General features: G+C 41.1%; 1 protein-coding gene across 2 annotated transcripts in view; it reads right to left on the bottom strand.

Moving 5' to 3' along the window:
• Window positions 1-16370, bottom strand: part of PIK3C2A (phosphatidylinositol-4-phosphate 3-kinase catalytic subunit type 2 alpha) — an 80355-nt gene extending 63985 nt beyond the window's left edge. Inside the window, exons 1-2 of one of the 2 annotated variants that reach the window (XM_019551657.1) lie at window positions 15197-16370; window positions 232-338 (exon numbers count right to left, since the gene is read on the bottom strand). In XM_019551657.1, the coding sequence (XP_019407202.1) occupies window positions 232-338; window positions 15197-16309 (1220 nt within the window). In that variant the 5' untranslated portion in view covers window positions 16310-16370. The remainder of the gene's footprint in view (window positions 1-231; window positions 339-15196) is intronic. The other variant, XM_019551658.1, reaches the window with a different exon arrangement.
• Window positions 16371-21330: the final 4960 nt, after the last annotated feature.

Raw genomic sequence — 21330 nt, 5'->3', positions numbered from 1 at the left:
ATAACATTGTGCCAACATGTTACACTGTATAAACCAAGTTAGAATAAACTGATGGGGGGGAAGAGACATATACTAAAGTTGGCCTAAAGCAGCCAAATACTAGAACCGGACCTGTGAATATTACTTTAAAAATGTGTTATCAAGTGTGGTGTTTTCAATAACAATAGCACACAATGCTACTTAGCCATTTATTTATTTCTGAAAGCTAATTTGAATTCAGTAGTTTCTTACTTTGTAACTGCTTGATAAAAAGCTGCCATTTCTTGGTTCTGCCCTTCAATTTCTTGGAGAAGTGCATTTCCTGTTGGCAAGCTAGTGGTCCCATTGTCTTTCTGCAACTCAAAGATAAAAACAAAATTGTACAAAATAGTTGAAAAATATTGCTAGAAGTCCCCATAAGTGCATTCCTTTCATTAGCAAAGATTAAAAACTAATTTGAAGTTTGCTAACTTTACATTTAAACTACTAAGTGTGTTGTTACAGACCTATTACAGGGCCATCCAAGTCTTTAAGAGAATGTAGCAATTACTAAACATTCCACAGTTATTTACAGTCTTGGATATTCAACTCCATTTTGAGGCAGAAAGGAAGTAGCAGACACAACATTACAGTTATTCTGCAACACATGCCAGGCGGTAACTTCAACATGGACAGCCAGAGAGGTAGAATCAGAAATTAAGTATGAAAGGCAGTTTCTACATATAATGAAGACTGTGGGCATTTCCACGAGTTGAGCCCAGCAGCATCGAGCACATCCCACTCCAACCTAAGAGTGCACTGTGGTCATAAATTGCAACTGCCTTAAGAAAAAAATAGATGAAAATAAAATGTAAATTTACACCCAAGTGTTTGAATCAGCCCCACTATACTGAAACAGCATGCATGCAGGATAGTGTTTGTTCTGAGAGCATGTTTGAGCGACAGAGATGCATCATGTAAATCCTGGATGCAGCCTTTACAGGAGCCAGGAACACTAAGAAGCTGTCTGTTTTCTCAGTTTGTGCTAATGTAGCAATATTCTGTTTGGTTTTCACTTTCCTTCAGCTGAGGGTATTTTTCCTCACCCCAGTATCCGATGGTTTTCCTTTGCAGCTAATAAGGCTTCAACAGGAGATTTTTAGGTGGTCTGGTTTCCTTTGCACTGGTTAGACAATGCAAAACAGAAAGGAAAAAAAAGGCAATCCGAATCTTCCCCTAACAATTGTGGCTCCTTATCTTATTTGAAAGAAGTACAACTCTCAGGTATGCCACTTGTCCAGTCTGAAGTGAGGTACAAGTCAGAGTGCTAAAATCCGTTCTGATCCAATAAGAAAAAACACTGGAAAATCCAAAATAAAAAAAGATCATTGGGAACTGAAACAGTATTCAAAATAGGTTACTGGATAGGAGAAGATTTTTTTGCAGGGATAGAAGACTTGTTTAATCCTTTTACCTTCTTTCCAACACTGAGTACAAATGAAAGAAGAAATGCCCACCAAATCTGTAGTTACTCCTGAAGGAGATCAAAACACTTAAGACTCACAGCTGAAAATATTTAAAAAAAAAAAATCTTCAAAATTTGTGGTTTCTACCTCAAACTTGTAAGTACTTTGTTGTGGAAGTAGATTCTGAATAAAGTATAAAAGAATGAACATATGAGTCAGTGGCACATTTTCCACTGATGTAGTAAAATCTTTGCACAAAATAATGACAGCTGTCATTATTTAAGTCTGGGTCCAGAAATCTTAATTCCTCACTCTGCAAGAAAATGCAAGCTTGCTCATTATATGTGGATAAAGCCAATTCATATGCTTTAATAGGGTTAAGTTGATAGCCTTCTACCAATTATTTTAAAAATCACACATTCGATTGCAAGATAAAGTGCATATTTATACCACATGATCATAACACGGAAGTACTGTGCTACACATTTACTAGATTATTCGGTGTAAACAGCATAAAACTTAATACAAATAGTTGATGCTGTTCAGTGAAGTTAGACCAGGGGCAGGAAATTAATTTTGTCTTGAAGGCCACTTAATGAGTTTCAGTGAGTTGGCAAGGGCCACAAGGGTAGCCCTGCCCCTTGGTTACCATCTTGGGACCAGAAGTTCCACCCTTAACTCCTGACCTTTGCCTGTAAGTCCCACATCTCGCCCCCAGAAGTACTCCTTTTGGGAGGGGGAAAAAAGCTAGGGGCTGCCATCTTGGAACCAGAAAAAAATAAAAAATAAATCATATACTAAAAGTCAAACACCTATTATTAAATAATTTGCCACAATCATTTGTATTTGCATAGTGTATATAGGATTGCACAACAGCTCAAAAATGGTCTTGCTCCTCTTGTGTATGGAGTGTGGTTGGGTGCATGTATGTGGAAGGGCATTGTGAAGGCAGGGTCTGGGTGAGAGGAAGGGTGGAGGGATGTGGGACCCCCTTACACACACTCCCCACCCATAGCGCACAGCCTCTGCTGCCAGCAGCAGTGGCAGCAGGCAGCCAGAGCACAGGGCACTTGTGGCCTATGCAGGTGTTGCTGCCCAGCAGTGCATGGCTCCAGCCAGAGCTGTATATGGCAGCAAGGAGCGCAGCCAGGCCAGCCTCCCCTACAGCACGGGGCTCCCTGCGGTGCATGTGCAGCTCCTGGCACTCGCACAACACTAGGAGGAAGCCCCACGCAATGGAGCCAGCTGCCTTCCCCGCTCCCTGCTGTGGAGGTCCCAGAACTCTGCCGGAAGTGGAGGGGAGCCCTACCTCCTGCTTGAGTCCCAGGCCCCGCCCGTGGTGACAGGGAGCAGGGAAGGCAGGCGGCAGTGCCTGCATGGGTTACAAATGCCCCTAGGGCCTGCCTGCTGCTGCCGCCAGCAACAGGGGCTGTGCATCATGGGGTCCCCACACCCCACCCACCCAAGCTCCATGCTTCTTCTGCCCTCTCCCCCCACCTAGACACACACACTGTGCTCCTGCCAGCCCCAGCCATATGCTTCCTCTAGCCCCCACCACCCCTACCAATTCCCTACCTGCTGCCCAAAGCAAGCACTGCAGCAGGGAGACTAGGAGCCACTGGATGTCAGGGAAACCAAGGTACCCTGCAGCTGCAGCAGCAGCCCTGCCCAGAAGCTGCACGCTGGCTGGGCCAGGCCCTTCCACCCACGAAGATGGGAGCAAGGTGTGGGCTGGGTGGGGTACAATTCATTGGTGGCCACCTATGAGCCAGATGAAATTGCCTGGTGGGCTGTATTCTGCCTGCCCCTGAGTTTGACAATGCCTATAAGAGACTGTGTGTGTCTGTGTGTGTTTGAGGGAGAGACCCATCTACTGGCTTCTACTTCCTGGAAAAATGTAACTATGCTTACTGGAAATATAGCCCACCCTGTGGACTAGCCCCCATGCCACTCTCTGGCCTACCACGCAGATGAGTTTGAAACCCCTGGCTTACTATTCATATTCTGTATCTTACTGGCTTTTTTCCTATATGAACTTTATTTTGTGTTTGCATTTTTTTTCTTCTCCGTCTTTCCTCACTCTTCCCAGTGTCCTCCAAATTTCTTCATTCACCTTCTTGTCCCAATTGACTTCTCAGCCTACATGCATATGCTACATTTTGAGTAAATAAAATCTAATAAATGGGTGTCAAGGTGGTTTCACTACAATATTACTTAACACTACCTTGGTCCATCTTACCCGCACTACTGCATTATTCTAGGTATTTTTAAACAGAGATAATAAAATTTTACAAACAACACTAAAGAATACAAATTGTTCTGAAGTGGAAAAATCCCCTCATATACAAGTAAAGGTCATATTGTATATATGTATTCCATATTTTATAGGTCCAGGAGGTTTTACTACAATATCACTTAACACCGGCTTAGTCTGTGTTGCCTCTGCTATAGTGGCCCAAAGGAAACTAGAAGCAGGAAACTAAAAAACTTTTTCACTTCAAAAATCAGTAGTTACACTGAACATTTACAACCTGGTGGATTTTTGATAGCCTGTAAAATATGCTGAAATAAATGAGAGTCCCAATTTCACTTGTCGTGAATGAGCACCCACAAGTCTTACACAAATGAACTGTATGACTGGTGTCTCCAGTGTGCCACAAATTAAAACAGCATGTAGACTGGGATGTAAAAACTGTTCATTAGATCAATGGACAGGTCAGAACTGAGCCCAATTAGAAAACACTGGAATTTTGATACTGAAGCTGGCCTTGTCTTGCAAATAAAGGAACCAAGTCTTCATTTCTGTTGTGTTACTCAGCTCAGTTCGCATACATTAAGGCAATCATGTCCAAAGAGCCAAAAGTGACATTCACCACATACACTTCTTATACACCTTGCTTGCTAGCCTTAAGTTACTCTAAACCACTCGCTGTGTCTGCTTTAAACCACTCCATGAACTATCAGGTTCAGATCCTGGGGTGAAACATTCACAGAAAGGAGACTACAACAAATTATATGCTGCATTAGTCCTGTTGCAGATTTATTCAGTCCAATTAACGCTAGCTTTTATCTTGCTGGGATCCTTTGACCCTAGCTGACTTCCTGGCCCTGGGGCAGGGGGCTGGACCTGATGATCTTTGAGGTCCCTTCCAGCCCTAACATATATGAAATCCATGAAAAAAAAACAAACCAAACACTCAACTGAAACAGCCTGAAATCAGACTTTCCAAAAGTAACCTAACACCACCCTCTTAGTGCCACATTTTTCCTCCCTATGCAGGCAATATGAGAAGAAAGTAGCATGGGATCTTCTATAGAAGTCGCTGGCCCTGAGCTTCTCTTGCATGACCTAGTTATATTACTCTTGGAGCTAGTTTATGCTGACCAAGTATAAGGTCTTCAGTTGCTTTGGCTAGGGACAGAAGCTACATATAAACAGGTTTAAATGTGGTCTGAAACTAGTTTAAGCCTGTAACAGGAAGAAGTTCAGTGCACAAACTGCCTTCAAAATGGCTGAAACCAGTTTAAGATCAGCCTGGCTGGATGTAGTATCAGACTTAACTGATTTAGGTTAAACAGGTTGATAGAATGTCTGTCCCAGATCCCTATGTTAACTGAGAAATAGGACAAATTAGTGAATTTACATTCCACAGCCAATTATCTTTTTATAAGTTATGGGAAAAAATCCCAATACATCCACAAATCCAAATCAGATGGTAGTACAGTAAACAATTACTATATTTACTTCAATCCACTAAAAGATTTCCCCCCCTCATTCAGCATGGGGAGGAAAAAAAACCCTGGTCTTGGATCCAAGTACAGAAGTGGAGGCAAGGGGACAAGGAAACAACACAGGTGACTGTTGTGGCTCCGACTTCAGCCCTGAGCCCAGGTCAGAGCCAGAATCAGAGTCATAGTAGCATCTGCCCCAATCCCCTGTATCCTCTTCCTCCCCTCCCCTTACTGTCAGGTGCAGTCAGGCTCCAGCTCCCTTCACTCCTGGAGCACATGGAAACACTGTCCTGTGCCTGGCCATTCAGCAGTGCCTCAACTCCAGGCTCAGGACACTGCTCCATGGTTGGGCAGGAGCATACTTGCATGTTTTTATGCCCCAGGAGGAAATGGAGCCAGAGCCACATCTCACAGTAAGAGGGAGAAAGATGAAGGGGGCAGAGATTATGTAGGCTACAGGGGGAAGAAGCCTGCCCCTCTGCCACTGCTCTCCCCACTGGAGCTGTGGAGGATATGAATTTAAGATGACCAACCAGTAATTAGATATACATCTAGAAAATTATAATAAAACTTTTAAGTTTTCCATGTACAGAATCTAATTATTGGCAGATTGTTTGAAAACTTCAAAGTAGTCTTGGATTCAGGTAATCACGGTACATACATTTCACTATTTGTTCATATTCAAATACTGCATTCCTTCATTAAGTTATTCAAGTGCCCATTTTACTCATTTCAAACAGTATCAGCTGTGCATTAAACTGATCAAGTGAGCTGACAAAGTTCATATTTCAATAAAGTTTAACTTATAAACATGCACAGACTAGAAAACTAACAGTAAAAATGAAACTATGGTGAAGACTAGAATGTCTGCAGTTCAAAACTTTAGCGTCATGTATTTACTTTGCTTTTTTCCTCATTACTATGAGCAGTTTAGTTGTATGGTTTGATCTTAAAAAGTCTGACTCTCCAATGCGTGATGAAGGGAGTTTGTGCCAAAAAGCCTGCAAAGAACAATTTTTTCACCTATTTAGTTGGTTTAATGAAAGATAATTTACCCAAAGAAACTTGTCTGCCTATGTCCTTAGACCAACACAGCTACAAGCAACAACCCTGAAACATACATAATCCTTAGGCTCTTGGCCAGAAAAATATTTTTTTTAAATTAGGTAATCAAGTCAGCAGAATACAAAACTAAATAATACATATGGAAACAGGAAGTAAGCAAACAAGTGGAAGGTAAACCCATGATAAAAAGTACAACATGCATTATGTCAACTCCAGTCAGGAAACATAGACCGTTAAGTTAAAATCAAAGCTACTTCCTCACTGGTTTAAAAGTGACAGAACACTATGAGCCATTTAGTAAGAAACTATCCAATACAACTACGTTTGGCAGAATTTGATTGTTATTTTTTTAAATAAATTTTGACAACTAAAAATTGTTGTTTATTTTTAAGTATTTATACTGATTTTTAATCTATTTGAATATTCAGCTTGTGCAAAGTTAGGGATGTTTTTCAATTTTTACTGATTTAAATTTTCAGGACTGCTCAAAGTTAAATTTCCATAAGTTTCAATTATTACTGCTGGAAATGTTTTCCCTTTGGTCTGTGAGCGTGAAGTGAAGTCAGCCTTTATTGATGTTTATTGATTAAAAAAAAAAAATCTATATCTATATCAAAACCTGCCAAGCCCCAAGTATTTATTTGGTGTATTTCCTTGTTTACAACATGTACCGAAATAAGATACGCACCTTGTTTTGAAAAGCAGAATGAAGACAGGGTGGGGAGGAGAGGAGGTTCCTGGTAGCGATTAGCAGCAGCAACAGGAGGTTGAGAGCCAAGTCAGCTCCTTGTTCTACTTCCTGTGTGCAGACTCGACTTTTGGTTTCCCCCAGTAAGCAGCAGAAACTGCTCTTACTATGTCTCGCATAAAAAAAATGTGTACAGGCATACCTCGGAGATATTGCGGGTTCGGTTCCAGACCACCGCAATAAAGCGAATATCACAATAAAGCGAGTCACACGAATTTTTTGGTTTTCCAGTGCATATAAAAGTTATGTTTACACTATACTGTAGTCTATTAAGTGTGCAATAGCATTATATCTAAAAAAAACAACGTACATACCTTAATTAAAAAATACTTTATTGCTAAAAAATGGTAACCGATGGGAAAACGGTGCCGATAGACTTGCTCGACGCAGGGTTGCCCCAAACCTTCAATTTGTAAAAAACGCAATATCTGCGAAGCGCAATAAAACGAGGTATGCCTGTACTCCAATTCAGTCAGTAGCTGGGGTTTGTTGTTTGGTTTTGGGTTTTTTTTGTTTGTTTGTTTGTTTGTTTTTTGGGGGGGGGGGAGTGTGTTGTATGCAAGAAAATACAGCATTTATTTGATTTTTATGCTATTTTGCCCATCAAACGCTCAAGGTATTGCAGGGGGAAGGGAGGAATTAAGTTTTCAAAAAAAGTTATCTTGCAGTTACTGTACCTTTTAACAAGCTGCATTCTATAAGCTATGTCAGGGCTTTTCAACCTTTATTTTAATAAGTGTACCCCCAGTGGCTCCCTTTTCAATAAGTTTACCACTGACAGTGGTAGTGCTGGCTAAATGCGGAGCAGGGGGTGGGGAGCAGTCGGATGTGGAGCAGGGTTGTGGCGAGCAGCAGGGCGGCAGCAGCACAGCGTCTGTGCAGCCCTGCTCTCGCCCCACCCTGGCCTTGCTCCTGAGGCAGTGGCACAGGGTGGCAGCACTCCAACCCTGTGTACCCCTAGGACCTTTCAAAGTACCCCCAGGGGTACACATACCAAGGGTGGGCAAAGTCTGGCCCATGGGATGGATTGGGCCCGCAGCAGACTCCATTTCCCAGCAGGCCCTACCCGTGTCATTGCAGCCAGCTTCCATGGAGACCCCAGAAACAGCAAGGCAGTGACAGCATGGAGCCAGGGTTTCCACAGAGACCAGCCCCAGCAGCACTGGTAGTTTGGGCAGGGTGCTGCTCCAGGACTGGGGTCTTGTGGCAGCAACAGTGCGGCCCAGAGCCAGGGCAGAGCCACAATACATTGCCTAGACAGGGGCATGGAGGCAGTGGATTGTGGCTCTGACCCAGCTCTGGATGCCCCATACATGAGTGCAGCTGTAGCACAGCAAGCTGGCAGCCAGGAGCACAGGCCGGCAGTATGGAGAGTAGCGTCCAGCTAGTAAAGTCTATTGGGGGGAGGGAAAATGGCATGGGGGGGCAGGTTGAGGTCCCCCATGGTAAGGGAGTGGGGCAGGTGCTAGCCAGTCAGTGTGGGGTGGGGGATATAGCTGCAAGCAGCACATCCAGAGGATGCGGCTCCTGCCACTGCATGCCCCCCAGATGGTTGCGGAAGGGGAAGCCAGGACTGCGCTTGGGGCAGCAGTGGCACTGTGAGAAGGGCTACAGCCACCCCAAAATTCACCCATCCCAAGCGCAGCCCAACCCAATTCCTGCTGGGCAGTGCCTGCCACTGCCCCTGCCCCAGCCCCACTCCCTCCCTCACTGCAGGGGCCGCAATCTGTCCCCCCAGCCACATCTCTTCTCTCCTCCCCACAACAGACTTACCAGCCAGATGCTACTCACCAAGCTGCCAGGCCATATATCAGTAGTTGGATCAGTATCAGCTGATATGGCTCGTTAAAAAAAAAAACAAAACAGCCATTGGTCTTAGCCCCAAAAATCTACCGGTGCAACCCTAAAAATTATTTTTGGAACAGATACCAAAGGAAGTTCTAAGTAGGGAAAATAGATCTGCAACATTAAAGAAAAAGTCTGGAAATTGTGCCATTAAGGCTAAGTACAAACATTTGGGGGCATTAGGGGAAGTTAAATTGGTTCAAAATGGAAGCCCAATATCACCCAAGTCAGGATGAGGGGGAGGGTGGCAGGGGGTTGGGGTCCAGGAGGCATAACCTACAGGGTTTTGACAAGGTCCAATATAAAAGTTTGATACTACATAGATTCAGGTTTATATTATACTGGGTTCTGAAATTTTTAGACCCATTTGCATGCATGGAACTTCTGTGTAGTTACAGGTTTACACTGATTGTGGGTCACTGAGACTAAGTTCATAAGTATAAGATCAGCACTGTGATGAGCCAAATTTAAATGAAGCAGTTATTTTGAACCTCCCCAAATGTCTGTACTTAGCCTAAAGGAATGGGGAGGGGGGGAGGGGGTTGGAGAAAGGGTGCTAAAACTATCTGGACTCTGCAGCACAAACAAGAAATAAACTTAAAGGGAACCAACAGCATGAATAACCACATCATGACAGACAACGACAGAAGAAAACAGAGAACCTACAAGACAACGGAAATAGGAACTTGTGAATAAAGCAAGCCCTGCCTTGAAGATCAAAAAGCAAGTGAAAATTCTCCTGAAGCAAGCTACATTGGCTTTTATAGAGGACACCTAAAAAATACTAAGAGCAAAAAAAGGTTGTTCAGCCATAAAAATAGACAAAGGAAAACAAAACAAAATGGGCTTCTTATCCAGTTATGGCAAGATTTTAAATCAGGGCTGTCCAACTTCTAAGCAGTCAGGGACTGCATGGCCCATAAGCCACACAATGCTCACCCTCAGCTTCCCAGCTACAGGCTCCCCCACCGCACCACAGTGAGTGCTCTGGGCCACAGGGTCCCACAACACTACAGTTTATGCAACACTGCATCATCTAGCTCAACCCCATAAGGCAGGAGCACAAAGTAGAAGCTGGATGGGGAGGTGGGGCAGGAGAGAGCCCCCAAATAGGAGGATGAGATCATCTGCACCACAGAATTTTGAGAAGCACTAAGACATGAAACTGCAAATATGGCAAGAACCTCTGATAAATATCAAAGTTTGAGGTATTACTGTATAGTTGTAGAATAGCAAAACATTTATATACTTACTATAATCTCAATGGTATGCAAGGTTGTTGAGCTAAGTGAAAAAAGTAAAGCCATATAGGTAAATGGAAATGGGAAACTGCAACATGGGCTTAACAAAGATGGATCATGCCAAATTAGCCCAAGCTCTTTAAGAAAAAGAACTAAATTTTCTAAATAAAGAAATGTAATAGCATATATTATATTCCTGAATACAAGATATACACCCAATTTCTAGAAGGCCCCAAAAAGGAAGGAAGGTTTTACCTTGGAATATGGTTAAGTACCTGATATGTGGAGTCTCCAGTGGTGGGAACCAGGTACCACAGTCTAGGAATCTGTGAGCTGGAAGCCATAGGACATCCCAACCCCATGTGCTGGCTTGGTCCAGGCATGGTAGAGCCAACACTAGATGAGGCTCCAGAGTAATGTCCCAAGTACGACCCAGAATCAGCATGCAGTCCCCAGACTCAGTGTACTGGATTCAATTTGGCATGCGGTTTCAGCCACAGGCCAATCATGTGTGCCAGCATGGGTCCAAACATTAAGTGGAGGAGGAGATATGGAAGTAGAGAAGAGGAGCAATTAAATGCTTTCATTGCTCCACACCAAGTGTCTTGACCGACAGGGAGGCCTTTTCCTTGTATACAATGCACACCTCAGTTTCCCCCAGCTGGTTTTGGGGAAGATGTGATGGTTTATATGTGAGAAACTACAGTAGATATGATCCAGATTTCAGCAGAACATTCTACACTGTCAAATAGGAAATAACTACTTATGCTGGAGAAGGTAATAAATTGATATAGGAGTTTTAAGATGGGCAAGGTATCCAAGTTGTAGCCATATTGTTCTAAGGAACTTGATTAAAAGGAGAAGTGGCTAAAAGTTGTGTTGAAAAGGGAACCATCAGGCCAGAAAAAGGTTTGTAATGAGTTTCTCAAGGATTGGTCTTGGGACAGATCTCATTTAATTTTGATTAATATCATTCTCCAAAAAGAAGGAACAGGCAAAGGGCTGAAAGTTGGAAAGCATAATTCATAGGGAGGAGAATCCAGATGCCATACTGGAAGAACCAGATGACCAGAACTCAGAAGACTATGATGATGTCAGAATTGATACACAGACATGCAAGGTCATACAGCATACTAGTTGAACACTGAGTGGCTACAAAATCACCAATTCGATGCAACAGTGAAAAAGAACAGATGCTATCTAAGTTTTCATCAGGGAAGATATTCTCAGGAAAGATAAGGAATAACTGTACAAAACACCAGCAAGGCCTAACATGGAAAGCTGCATACAAAATTCTGGTCTGCATATAAAATACATGTTCAAGATAGATATTTCAAATAGGCACAGGAGCAGAGAAGGCTACCAGGATATCAAGGAAGATAAAGTCCATCTTATGGGGGGGGGGGGGAAAAGCAAATGAGAGCGCACATTTTGGTTCTTTGGCCTAACAAACAAAGGCTGAAAGAGGATGATTTTAGCTACAGGATAAATACTGTCACAGAAACAGGTGACCATGAATAAATTCAGGGTGGAAATTAGAAGAAAGTTTCTAATCATCTCCAGCAGTGATGTTCTGGAACTTGGGCAGTGGAGGCAAAAAAAACAAACAAAACCTACCAGTATAAAATGGTGCTTGTTCAGCTTATGAAAAGGATACCTCATGGGATAGCAGTGGTTGAACTTAATAACCCCAGAAATCTCATCCATCCTGATGTTTAAAACAGAGAATAGATCTGTTGACATGGACGATTAAAGTAAGGAAAAAAAGTTAAATGTTTAAGAAATCCAGCTCCCCCTCTGTAAAGCTAGCCTTGATACAGGGTCTGGAATTATAAACAGTATTAGGCATGAGACAAACATGTTGCATCTTTTTCAAACCTCTACATCCTTGCAAAAATAAGATAAAAAATTGATGGAAAAAACCTGCACTCCTGTAGTTAGTCTGTTTCTGAAATAATGAGAGTCAGCCCAGAACTGCAGGAAGCACTAAATTGAAAGACCAGGAATTTTACATCAATGGAAAATTATTTTAGCTACTGCCTGTATGATGCTTTTTTTCTGGAAAGCCCACAGTTTGGGCGTTAGCGAAGACATCAGGAAGCAAACCAAAAAATATCCTTGATATAACCATTTTAACTATCCAACCTAAGTCTAAGTAACATGAGCAATGCAGACTTATTGGTGGGAATTGGAAAGAGAGCTTCCAATAACCCCAAGTGAACAGATCCTCCAGTCAGTCTTGGCTGCCCATGCCAACTTGTGACAGCTCCTCCCATAGGACCTTATGGCTACTGGCACTGGCTGGATCCAACTGAGGAGTCCTGCATAACAAACCCAAGAGCTCACTCCAGTTCTTCCTAGATGTTTGGACAGGGGATGCTATTCAAATAGTTGCACTGTAAAATACCACCCTTCCCCCACCACCAAAAGCACTGACATATTTTGTGATCCTTTTTTTTTTCCCTGCCATCATTCCCCTACTAGTTTACAGTCCTGTCCTCCATTTCTCTTCAGAAGCTGCAGCTTCTTGACAGAAATGAAAACAAATCTCTCAGTGAACCACTGCAGAAGTAACTGGTTAGGAAAGCCATTCTAGACACAGTAAAACTAAAATAGTGGCCTTCTTTAGAGAACTCATTAACTCTGGCCAGTGCACAGTCCTAATAGGCAAATGTGGAACAATCTACACCCTCACAAGCTCATAAAAGGTCTCATCCCAAACCTCAATCAAAACAGACTTAAGCGAAGACACTGGCACAAGCTAACCCTTTGGGCTCTGCAGGCCATATATTGCTAACCTCTGTCCTACCAGAAATTTTCTATGGCGGTGTTTGATTTCAGCAATTTTAATATCATTTACAGGCAGGTCCCGCTTAGCACCCTTAATTGGTTCCTGAAAAACTGAGCCTTAAGCAGAACCGAAATTATCTGATGACCCAAGATGGCAACCACGAGCGTTATAGTGAAACTTGCTGAACGCTAAGTGAAATCAGGTATCAATTTAAAATGAGCATTATAGCAAAATAGCACTAAGCAAAACTGCGTTAAGCATGGGTTGCCTGTAGTCAATACTTTCATATTCTTAGTAGTTTAAAAGACAGACAAATATCAACTCTTTAGTATAAATAGGTATCTTTTGCTATCCAAGAACCAGGGCTTAGGCAGAAATAATACTGTGTAGGTAACTGATATTTATGTTTTCCAATAAGCCCTCAAACAAAAACAGGAAAAAGGAGATATGAAATTCCTACTTTCTTTTTTGATACATCAAGGACCTTTTCACACTTATTTTATATATTATAACACAATAAAGATGCAAACCTAGTATTTTCCCTTTGCAGGCATATTATGCGATATTATTCCTTTAATCTAGCTTCTTTCATTCTTTCATTATAGTTCACTTAATCACACAACACTACTGGTATTAGAAATATGGCATTTAAGTTTTTAGCAACCCAGCAAACCAGAAGGATGTAGTTGCTGGTTTACATTAAGACTTTGAGCAAGTTTTGACTGTTCACAGCTCCAGTTAATTTAAATGGGAATTGTGGGTGCTCAGCAACTCTGAAAGACAGGCCAACAGCCTACATCACAGTTGTCCAATTTGAATAGCTGGGGGCTGCATGCTGTACTGGTCACAGGCTCCATCATACAAAATGTGAAGGCTGCACACTGCAGGGGCCATGGTCCCTGCAGGCTGCCCAGGACACCCATCACATAGGCAACAGGGTCCATCGGGTGCTCTCCCACTGTGTCACCTTACTCCCGAGACTTGTGGGCCACCAGTTGGACAGCCTTGGCCTACATTAGCAATTGCGTTCAATGCCCTGTCCTCCTCATCACACCCTTTGACTCTACACTGTGTGTTGCCTCAGCATATTTTTACCACAGAAACATTATAATATATCATTGCTCCATGGCATGCAAATGATGTCTGCATACAGCAAAATGAGTGTTCCTACACAACCATGAAAGTGGTGAGGGAAGCAATGTTTATTCCACAGAGACTGCAAGTTTTAATTCTGTTGTTTCTAACAAGATATTTAGAAGATTAAAATCTACTGGTTAGAGGCCTGCATTTGAAAAGGTCTACAAAAACAGACCTGAAATGTGTTTGTTTTTTCTTTTTTAATTCCCCCTTTTTTCTCAGTCTCACTATGCATATCTAGTTTGTCGTCCTGCTGCATTTACTGCTTTGTTCAAATGAACAAAGTATTATTTGGCATATATATATTATTTGGCATATATGTAACCAATTTCTAGTCGTCTTCTCATCCTTTAAAATGAAACCATATGGGATGCATGAGCAAAGTATTCCTATTGCAACTTAAGTATCTAGTCTTAGTTTTCTTTAAAATGAGGTCATAGGAGATACACTAGGATTTTTTACCGCTTCCTCTCCTCAAAACGGTCTTTTCAAAATTATGGGTTCTGGGAAAGAATCAAGAGATCTGGCCATGCTTGTGTACACAGTCTTCTTTTCCAAACAATGCTTTTAGTGCACTTCAAATTTTAAAGAGCAGTTTTGAACACATTCAGCTTTCCCTACTTAAGGCTAAGTGAGCATATTCTGCCTTGTTAGAATTTATCAGCTTATTACAGCTGCAGGGATAAGCTTTACTTCAACTAAAAAGGAAGAAATGCAATAAGATTATGGCAGCTATTCACTACTGTAGCCCTCCAGGTTTTCTTCCTGCACAGAGGGAAATATGATACACTTACCTGTATATAATGCTCAAATACTTTTGCTCCAGAAGCAAACAGAACAGTTTGACCACACTTGTTGTTAAGCAGCATAATTATGGAAGTCAAGTTAGTAACAAGATTGCAAATACCCCACCATGATCATCTTTCTATTCTGGGATAATGTTGGTGAAACATTCTAGAACTTCTTTGGCAAACCACGAAGTTTACACTGGAGCAATTAGTTTATTTAAAACCCCCTAATAGCAGTGCTGTAGATTCCAAAATTTGAATGCACATAGTCTAGTGGCTACCAGCTTATTTAGACATTTGTCTCTGCCCACACTTTCACATATTAAGAAGAAAGATAAAGATTTTTATCCAAGTCTTTCAAGTCACTGCAACCAATATTTACTAGTGTAACAAACAGTACAATTCAAAATACTGATTTACTATACCTGTGGTGTTTGGCCCTGTAACTTGGCAAGCTGAGTTGTTCGAATGTTTAAGGACTGGCTCCTTGTAACAGTTGCTCCAGAAGCAAGCTTCCCATTAACTTTTCTTTCAAGGTGACATGTTACTAGTGATCTTTCTTCTAGTAGTACAGCATCCCAGGGATCTTCGACAACCGAAACGGAAGTCACATTTCCATCATCCTCTGTTTTATACAAAGTCTCCACACCATCCACTTTTGGTTTACTTAGAGGATCCAAGTCTAGCCAATCAAATTTACTAATATCACCACAGTTTTCTGAATCTGACAGATTAGGAACTGCCGATTTAATGCCAGTCATATCTAAGTCAGTGTTTAACTTCCCATTTTTCAAGAATTCTGAGGTTCTGGCAATTTTATCAAACAAATTTGCCATTTCAGGTGTAAGCACTGGACAATACAAAGGTAAACTTCTCTGCGGATGAAAAGGTGCAGCAGCTGATAATGGATATGAAATGTATTGGGACCGTCCTGGAGGATGGAGATAGACAGGTTCTGCTGACTGATAAGTGGACATACTTGGATGGAAGCCATTCTGAAATACACCAGCTTGTTTATTGTGAGAAGCCACTGGGTTAATAAGAGGTAAAGTGCAAGTCACTGGTCCAGGTATTCCAGGTGTCCACTGTCCTCTTTGACCTGTAGGCTTAAGATACAGTTGTGAAGAAACCGATGGGCTCAAAACAGGAGTTGCTGGTAAAGGAGGTACTTTACTAGATTCAAAACTGTCATCCAGAAGCAGTTTCTCTAGTTCAGCACGAGAAAGTTTATCTATGTCAATGGAACTTATTTTGCCTTCCCCCCTTTCGGCATCAGACTCTGGGAACAGCATGAGATCATAATCTTGTTTATTATGAGTGTGTGCTTTATTTTTGGTGCTGCTTAAGGAACCATGAGTTAGTTTATTACTAATTGTTCCTTTCTCCTTTTGCATCTTAGCTAGTGCCTCAGCTTCCATTTGTAATGCCTCTTCTTTGTCCACATCTTTTGTCCTTGTGATCCCCAAAGAAGGTGATGGCTGCTGGTTAAATCCATTGCTATCAGATACCTGAGCCATACCGTGAAAACAGAGGTCCATTTAAATAGTGAACCCTTCTTGTAGGTGATCTTTGGACCGTGACTATGAAAACAGATTCAGCAGATCTGTAAAGGAAAAGAAAAATGTGCAAAGGCATAATTTGTACACTTAACACATAACAGACGAACAACAATTTAAGCCATTAAATATGAACTAAGCATTATATATTAGCCAAATTTCCAAATTATGCAACTTTAAGTTTCTAAAAATCAAGTTTTCTTTTGGTTATCCTTCCTGACAGAACTTGTGCAAAGCTAGTCTAAACTCTTCTATTCACCAAGACCTACCTATTTTTCTTGTCAGTTCTATTATGCAATTGTTCAAAGAGTTTCCTTTGACTCTCCGAAACAATCAACTATGAAATCACCACTGTAATGCTAGGAACAGACATTTTAATTAAAAGGAGGAATGCTGGCTTGGTGGGTAGGCTAAGAATGAAGACACTACTTTGTCACGTGTGATCTTGGACAACTGATCTCAGGGAGTCTTGGGTATCCAGGAAACAGGGATGTAAGTCACTCTCATAGGTATACCGTGAAGATTAATTAAGGCAATACAAGTAACAAAGAGCTGGTTCTCTTGATACATATGGTCAGAAGACTTCTAATTTATCACCAGTACAATGCATAAGGTAAAAATGATGCACATCAGACTAATGATTACATTGTATTATAACATGAAATACCATAGTTACACTATTTCTTGCTGAAGGCTTTTTATTCTTTTAGATGCGTTTCATCCTATTCAGACATCATAATTAAATACACCAACAATAAACTGTTTTTCATGTTCAAGCAATGTACATATTTACATATGTTTATATTAATCCTCATAATGGCCCATGAAAACAGGTATTAGCCTTAGGAGACAAAAAGATAAACTAATGGAGAGAAGCTAAATCCAAAATTAAACAGCAAGTAAGAGATATTGGCCAGAATTTCCAATTCTAATCCTAAGCATTATTTATTGGATAATGTCTCCCTAAGGCTATCTAGTAAACACTTGCACCAGTTTAGAAGTTACTGCAAGGTTCCTCTCTGGTCATGTGCGGTTTTCATTCTTATGACAGTATATCTATTTCCATGTTTCACAGCAGTAAAATGGAAAAAGTACTGCTGGGTTCAAGACCTGGAAAAATCCCACTAATAGCCCTAAGCTGTAATGCAAATGGCAAGATACAATTACAAATGAGTTTCTACAAAGAAGTTATACAAACAGCAACAGAGAGCTTCAGGCTTTTTTCTTTTTTAAAATGGTACAACCTATTATTGCCACAAATCCAATTTGTTTCCCGTTTTTAGCTCTCCAGAACATATAATGTACAGATTAACTTTTATCTTACATTAGAATTTAGTCTTCCAGGATAAAATCAAAAGGAAAATAGGTAAATTAAAATCAGAAATTTTACTTTGGGGGGTGACTGAGGAGGGGACAAGAATGGATTTTTTAGTACATCCATTTACAACTCAAATTAGGGGTTTCATTACACCCATTTAATTTTAGTGACCAAAATGTTTGAAGGAAGAAAATTTTTGCTTAAGGTTCTACCATCCTCATGTTTCAGGTGAAGACTGAGAAGAAACATCAGCATCAGCACTGTACAATATTCAGCACAGCAAGATTGACATTCCTAATACTTCTGTGGTAAGAAAGAAAAAAAAAAAAAAGATGTTTTTTAAAATAAAAATCAGGTCCTACTTCATATAAAACTGCAATGAAAGAGTTGGGTTTTTGTTCTTCTTTACAGACTAACCAGACTGTAAACACCTAGAGGATCACCACCTGGTAAGTAGTAATCAAAATGGATCCATAGGAACACGCGACCAAAATCAACCTTGTCACCTTATGGTAGCTTCTTAACTAGTGAAAAAGCCTACAGATGGGAAACCCTTCCTCAAGGCTTTTGACACCATCTCCATTAAAATTCTCATAAACAAACTAGGGAAACATGGTATTCACTTAACTACTGTTATACAGGTAGACAACTAGCTGGAAAACCACATTCAGAGTAATTAAAACCGTCTTCCAAAATGGTAGGCTGCATCTAGTGAGATTTTGTAGGAGTTTCTCCTGACTCTAGTAGTATTCAATATTTTCAGTAATAAGTTTAACAACACACTGGACAATGCACTTAAAATTTGCAAGTGATACCAAGCTGGGACGAGATCATAACCATGTTGGGAGGTCAGGATTAGAATTTAAAGTGATACTGAAAACGATAGGAAAGGGAACTGTTCTCAAATAGCAAAGATGCAATTCAATGAGGACAAGTGTAAAATACTACACACTTGATCAGAGGTCTAGGAAAAATTACCCATGAGAAAAAGGTTGAGAGAACTGGGATGGTTTACTTTAGAAAAGAGAAAATGGAGGGGAAACATAAGAATCTTCAAGTATGTAAAGGGTTATTGTGTACAGGGCCTAGGACAAGAAATAATGCATTAAATTATAACAAAGGAGACTTAGGTTAGACATTGAACTTTCCAACTATAATAGTTAAGCAATAGCTACCTTCCTAGGGATACTGTGGCACCTCCATTACTTTTCAAGCACAGATTAGACCAAACACTGATCATGAAGGACTTGGGGACAAAAGAAAGGGACTGCATCAGCAGTTTGCAACTGTTTCAAGAAGCATGCCACAATGCCCCAGCTTGTGTCCATGGCTGGCCAATCTCAGGACCTGGCCACTGTCACCATCCTCACTTCTTTCTGTTGCTGCAGATGATGTGGCACTGTGTGATGGATCTGGCTGATGGTGTATGTTGCCAATTCCCAGACTAAGTTTCTCAAGATCCTTTCCAGCTCTATTTTCCCCATGATTTTCATCAAAGATATAAATCAAAGAAATAAATTTCCAGATAAAACTGTTTCTTTAGTACAGTACAACCTCATAAATCCAGATATCAAATACCTGGCACTTTTTAACATCACTAGATCACCCAATCTACGCTAGAGTGGGGAGTAGTGGTGGCCGGTCCCTGAGCAGCAAAAGGGGAAGCTTGCACGCAGCAGCTGCGGCCGCCATCCACCACCCACCACCCTGTGCAGCTGCTCAGCACGTGGCTGCTGCTCTGGAACCAACCACCACTACCCCCACTCCCACCCTCCAGGACTGGCCACTGCTCTAATTTAAAAAAAACCCAGAGTTTTCAAATTTCTGGCAGGTGCTCGGTCCCAAGCATTTCAGCTTCATGAGGTTATACTGTATTTCCTTTTGCTTTCCCATTCAAGCTATTATTTTACATTCTACTCAGCTTGAATATAGACTGTTGATTTGACTTCAGGTACTCTCATGGTGTTTAGATGGACAAAACCCCAAAGAAATGCTAAAAAAAAAACACTACAGTGAAAAACCTATAGTATTTGTGAAAGATATTCCTCTTTATATTAGATTTAGTAAGTCTCTCTCCAGCAATACCTAGTTTCCGAGTTAAACTTGTGGATGCTTAAAGGAAAGTTACATTGATCTTTCCAGCTACAAAGTTTAAGTAGTTTATTCCGGAACTCAGCAGTTTGGGCTTTGTCTACAATAATAGCAAATGGCATGCCTGTGTTCTACCACCAGTGGCAGATATATGAATCTCCATGCTTATTGTAATCCACTGCTTTAAAATGGTACACTTTTATTATTTATTCACACTTCAGGAATAATTGTTGCAATGTCTGTTTTGTGAATGAAGTGTGAATGCCAGCAGGACTGCTACTCACAGCGCATATGCAATTAACACAAAGCAATAAAGTCCAGCACTTATTGTGCCGGACTTTATTGCTCCAGGGCACCCTATTTAAATGTGCACCTGGGACTGCATCACACTGAGCCTGCTCAAAGCCTACACATGCAAAACAAAATCCAACCTTTCAAATCATCCAATGGCAATTTAAAATAGATATGAAGCTTTAGTTCTTAACTCGCTCCTACCCACAAGGGCTAGAAAGAGGAAGTACTTTGTTCTTCTTCTTTCCCACATCAGAGAATGGACAGATGTATTCAAAGAATGGATAGATGTCCACTATTTTATTTTTAAGCCAACTGGTACTGTTTAGGCCTCTTATAAAGAACTTCCCCTCCAAGATTTCCTAAGCAATAATAGTATGAAATTGGTATGGTTTTCAACAGTTTTAATGATGCCTGAAACAGACGATTATCAGAGCTTGAGAAAACTATCAACACTTAAGTCAGATTAACTAGTACTATTCAGGGCTCTCTAACCACTAGCAATCATATCCATTTCACACACAAAAGTACTATGCAGTCACTTCCCAGTGTTCCCACAGCAGTGGGAAGAGCTTCCTGTGGCTTTTCCTGCTGTGGCAGCTCTCCATGCTGGCATCACAAGAAAGTTAGCTCATCTTGCTCCTCACTACAACAGGGTCCCATCAGGACTGTATACCAGTTCAGTGCAGCTAGACAAGCTGTCAAGGAGCCAGCCCCTCTCCCTCTCTACTCCCTTGGAGTGGAGGACTACGAGACACTGGTAGGTCCTAGAGACACCCCCGTAACCTTACAAGCAACTATAAAGTTACATGTAGAGCTACAGAACACAGAAATTCCTCTTTCAGAGGTACTATTTTGTAGTACTTTCTTCATCTATCACTAGAAACAGCTTGAAGGGCTGCACATTCACTTTACATAGTGCTATGTGGGAGTATTTACTGCTACAAGTATAATGTTCATGGCCTCATCCTAACATTCTCACTAGCAGCAACACCAAGGCCAGCTGTTTAGGCTGTTTTATTTAATGATTTAGCAAGTTCAAGAAATAATGGATGTGCTAATAATTTTAATGCAATTAAATAAAATCAGCAGTGACTGCACACTTGGACTGAAAAATAATAAAAAAACCTAATTATATCCAATGCCAAGGCAGAACAGAAGTATGTAAGTGGTTGTCTGAGAAGTTCCCTTCTATTTTTGTTTTTGCTAGGTAGACATTCTGTCATTGCACTCATGCTCCATTTGATCACAGTATTTTAAGTTTACCCTCACACAGGATGTTCAAAAAGCCAAACCAAATGTC

Source organism: Crocodylus porosus, unplaced genomic scaffold (assembly GCF_001723895.1).
Source record: "Crocodylus porosus isolate Cpor-Errol unplaced genomic scaffold, CroPor_comp1, whole genome shotgun sequence".
In the NCBI taxonomy this organism is placed as follows: Eukaryota; Metazoa; Chordata; order Crocodylia; family Crocodylidae; genus Crocodylus; species Crocodylus porosus.
The sequence above is the reverse complement of the archived record's forward strand: the minus strand, read 5'-3'. Positions and strand labels throughout refer to the sequence as shown.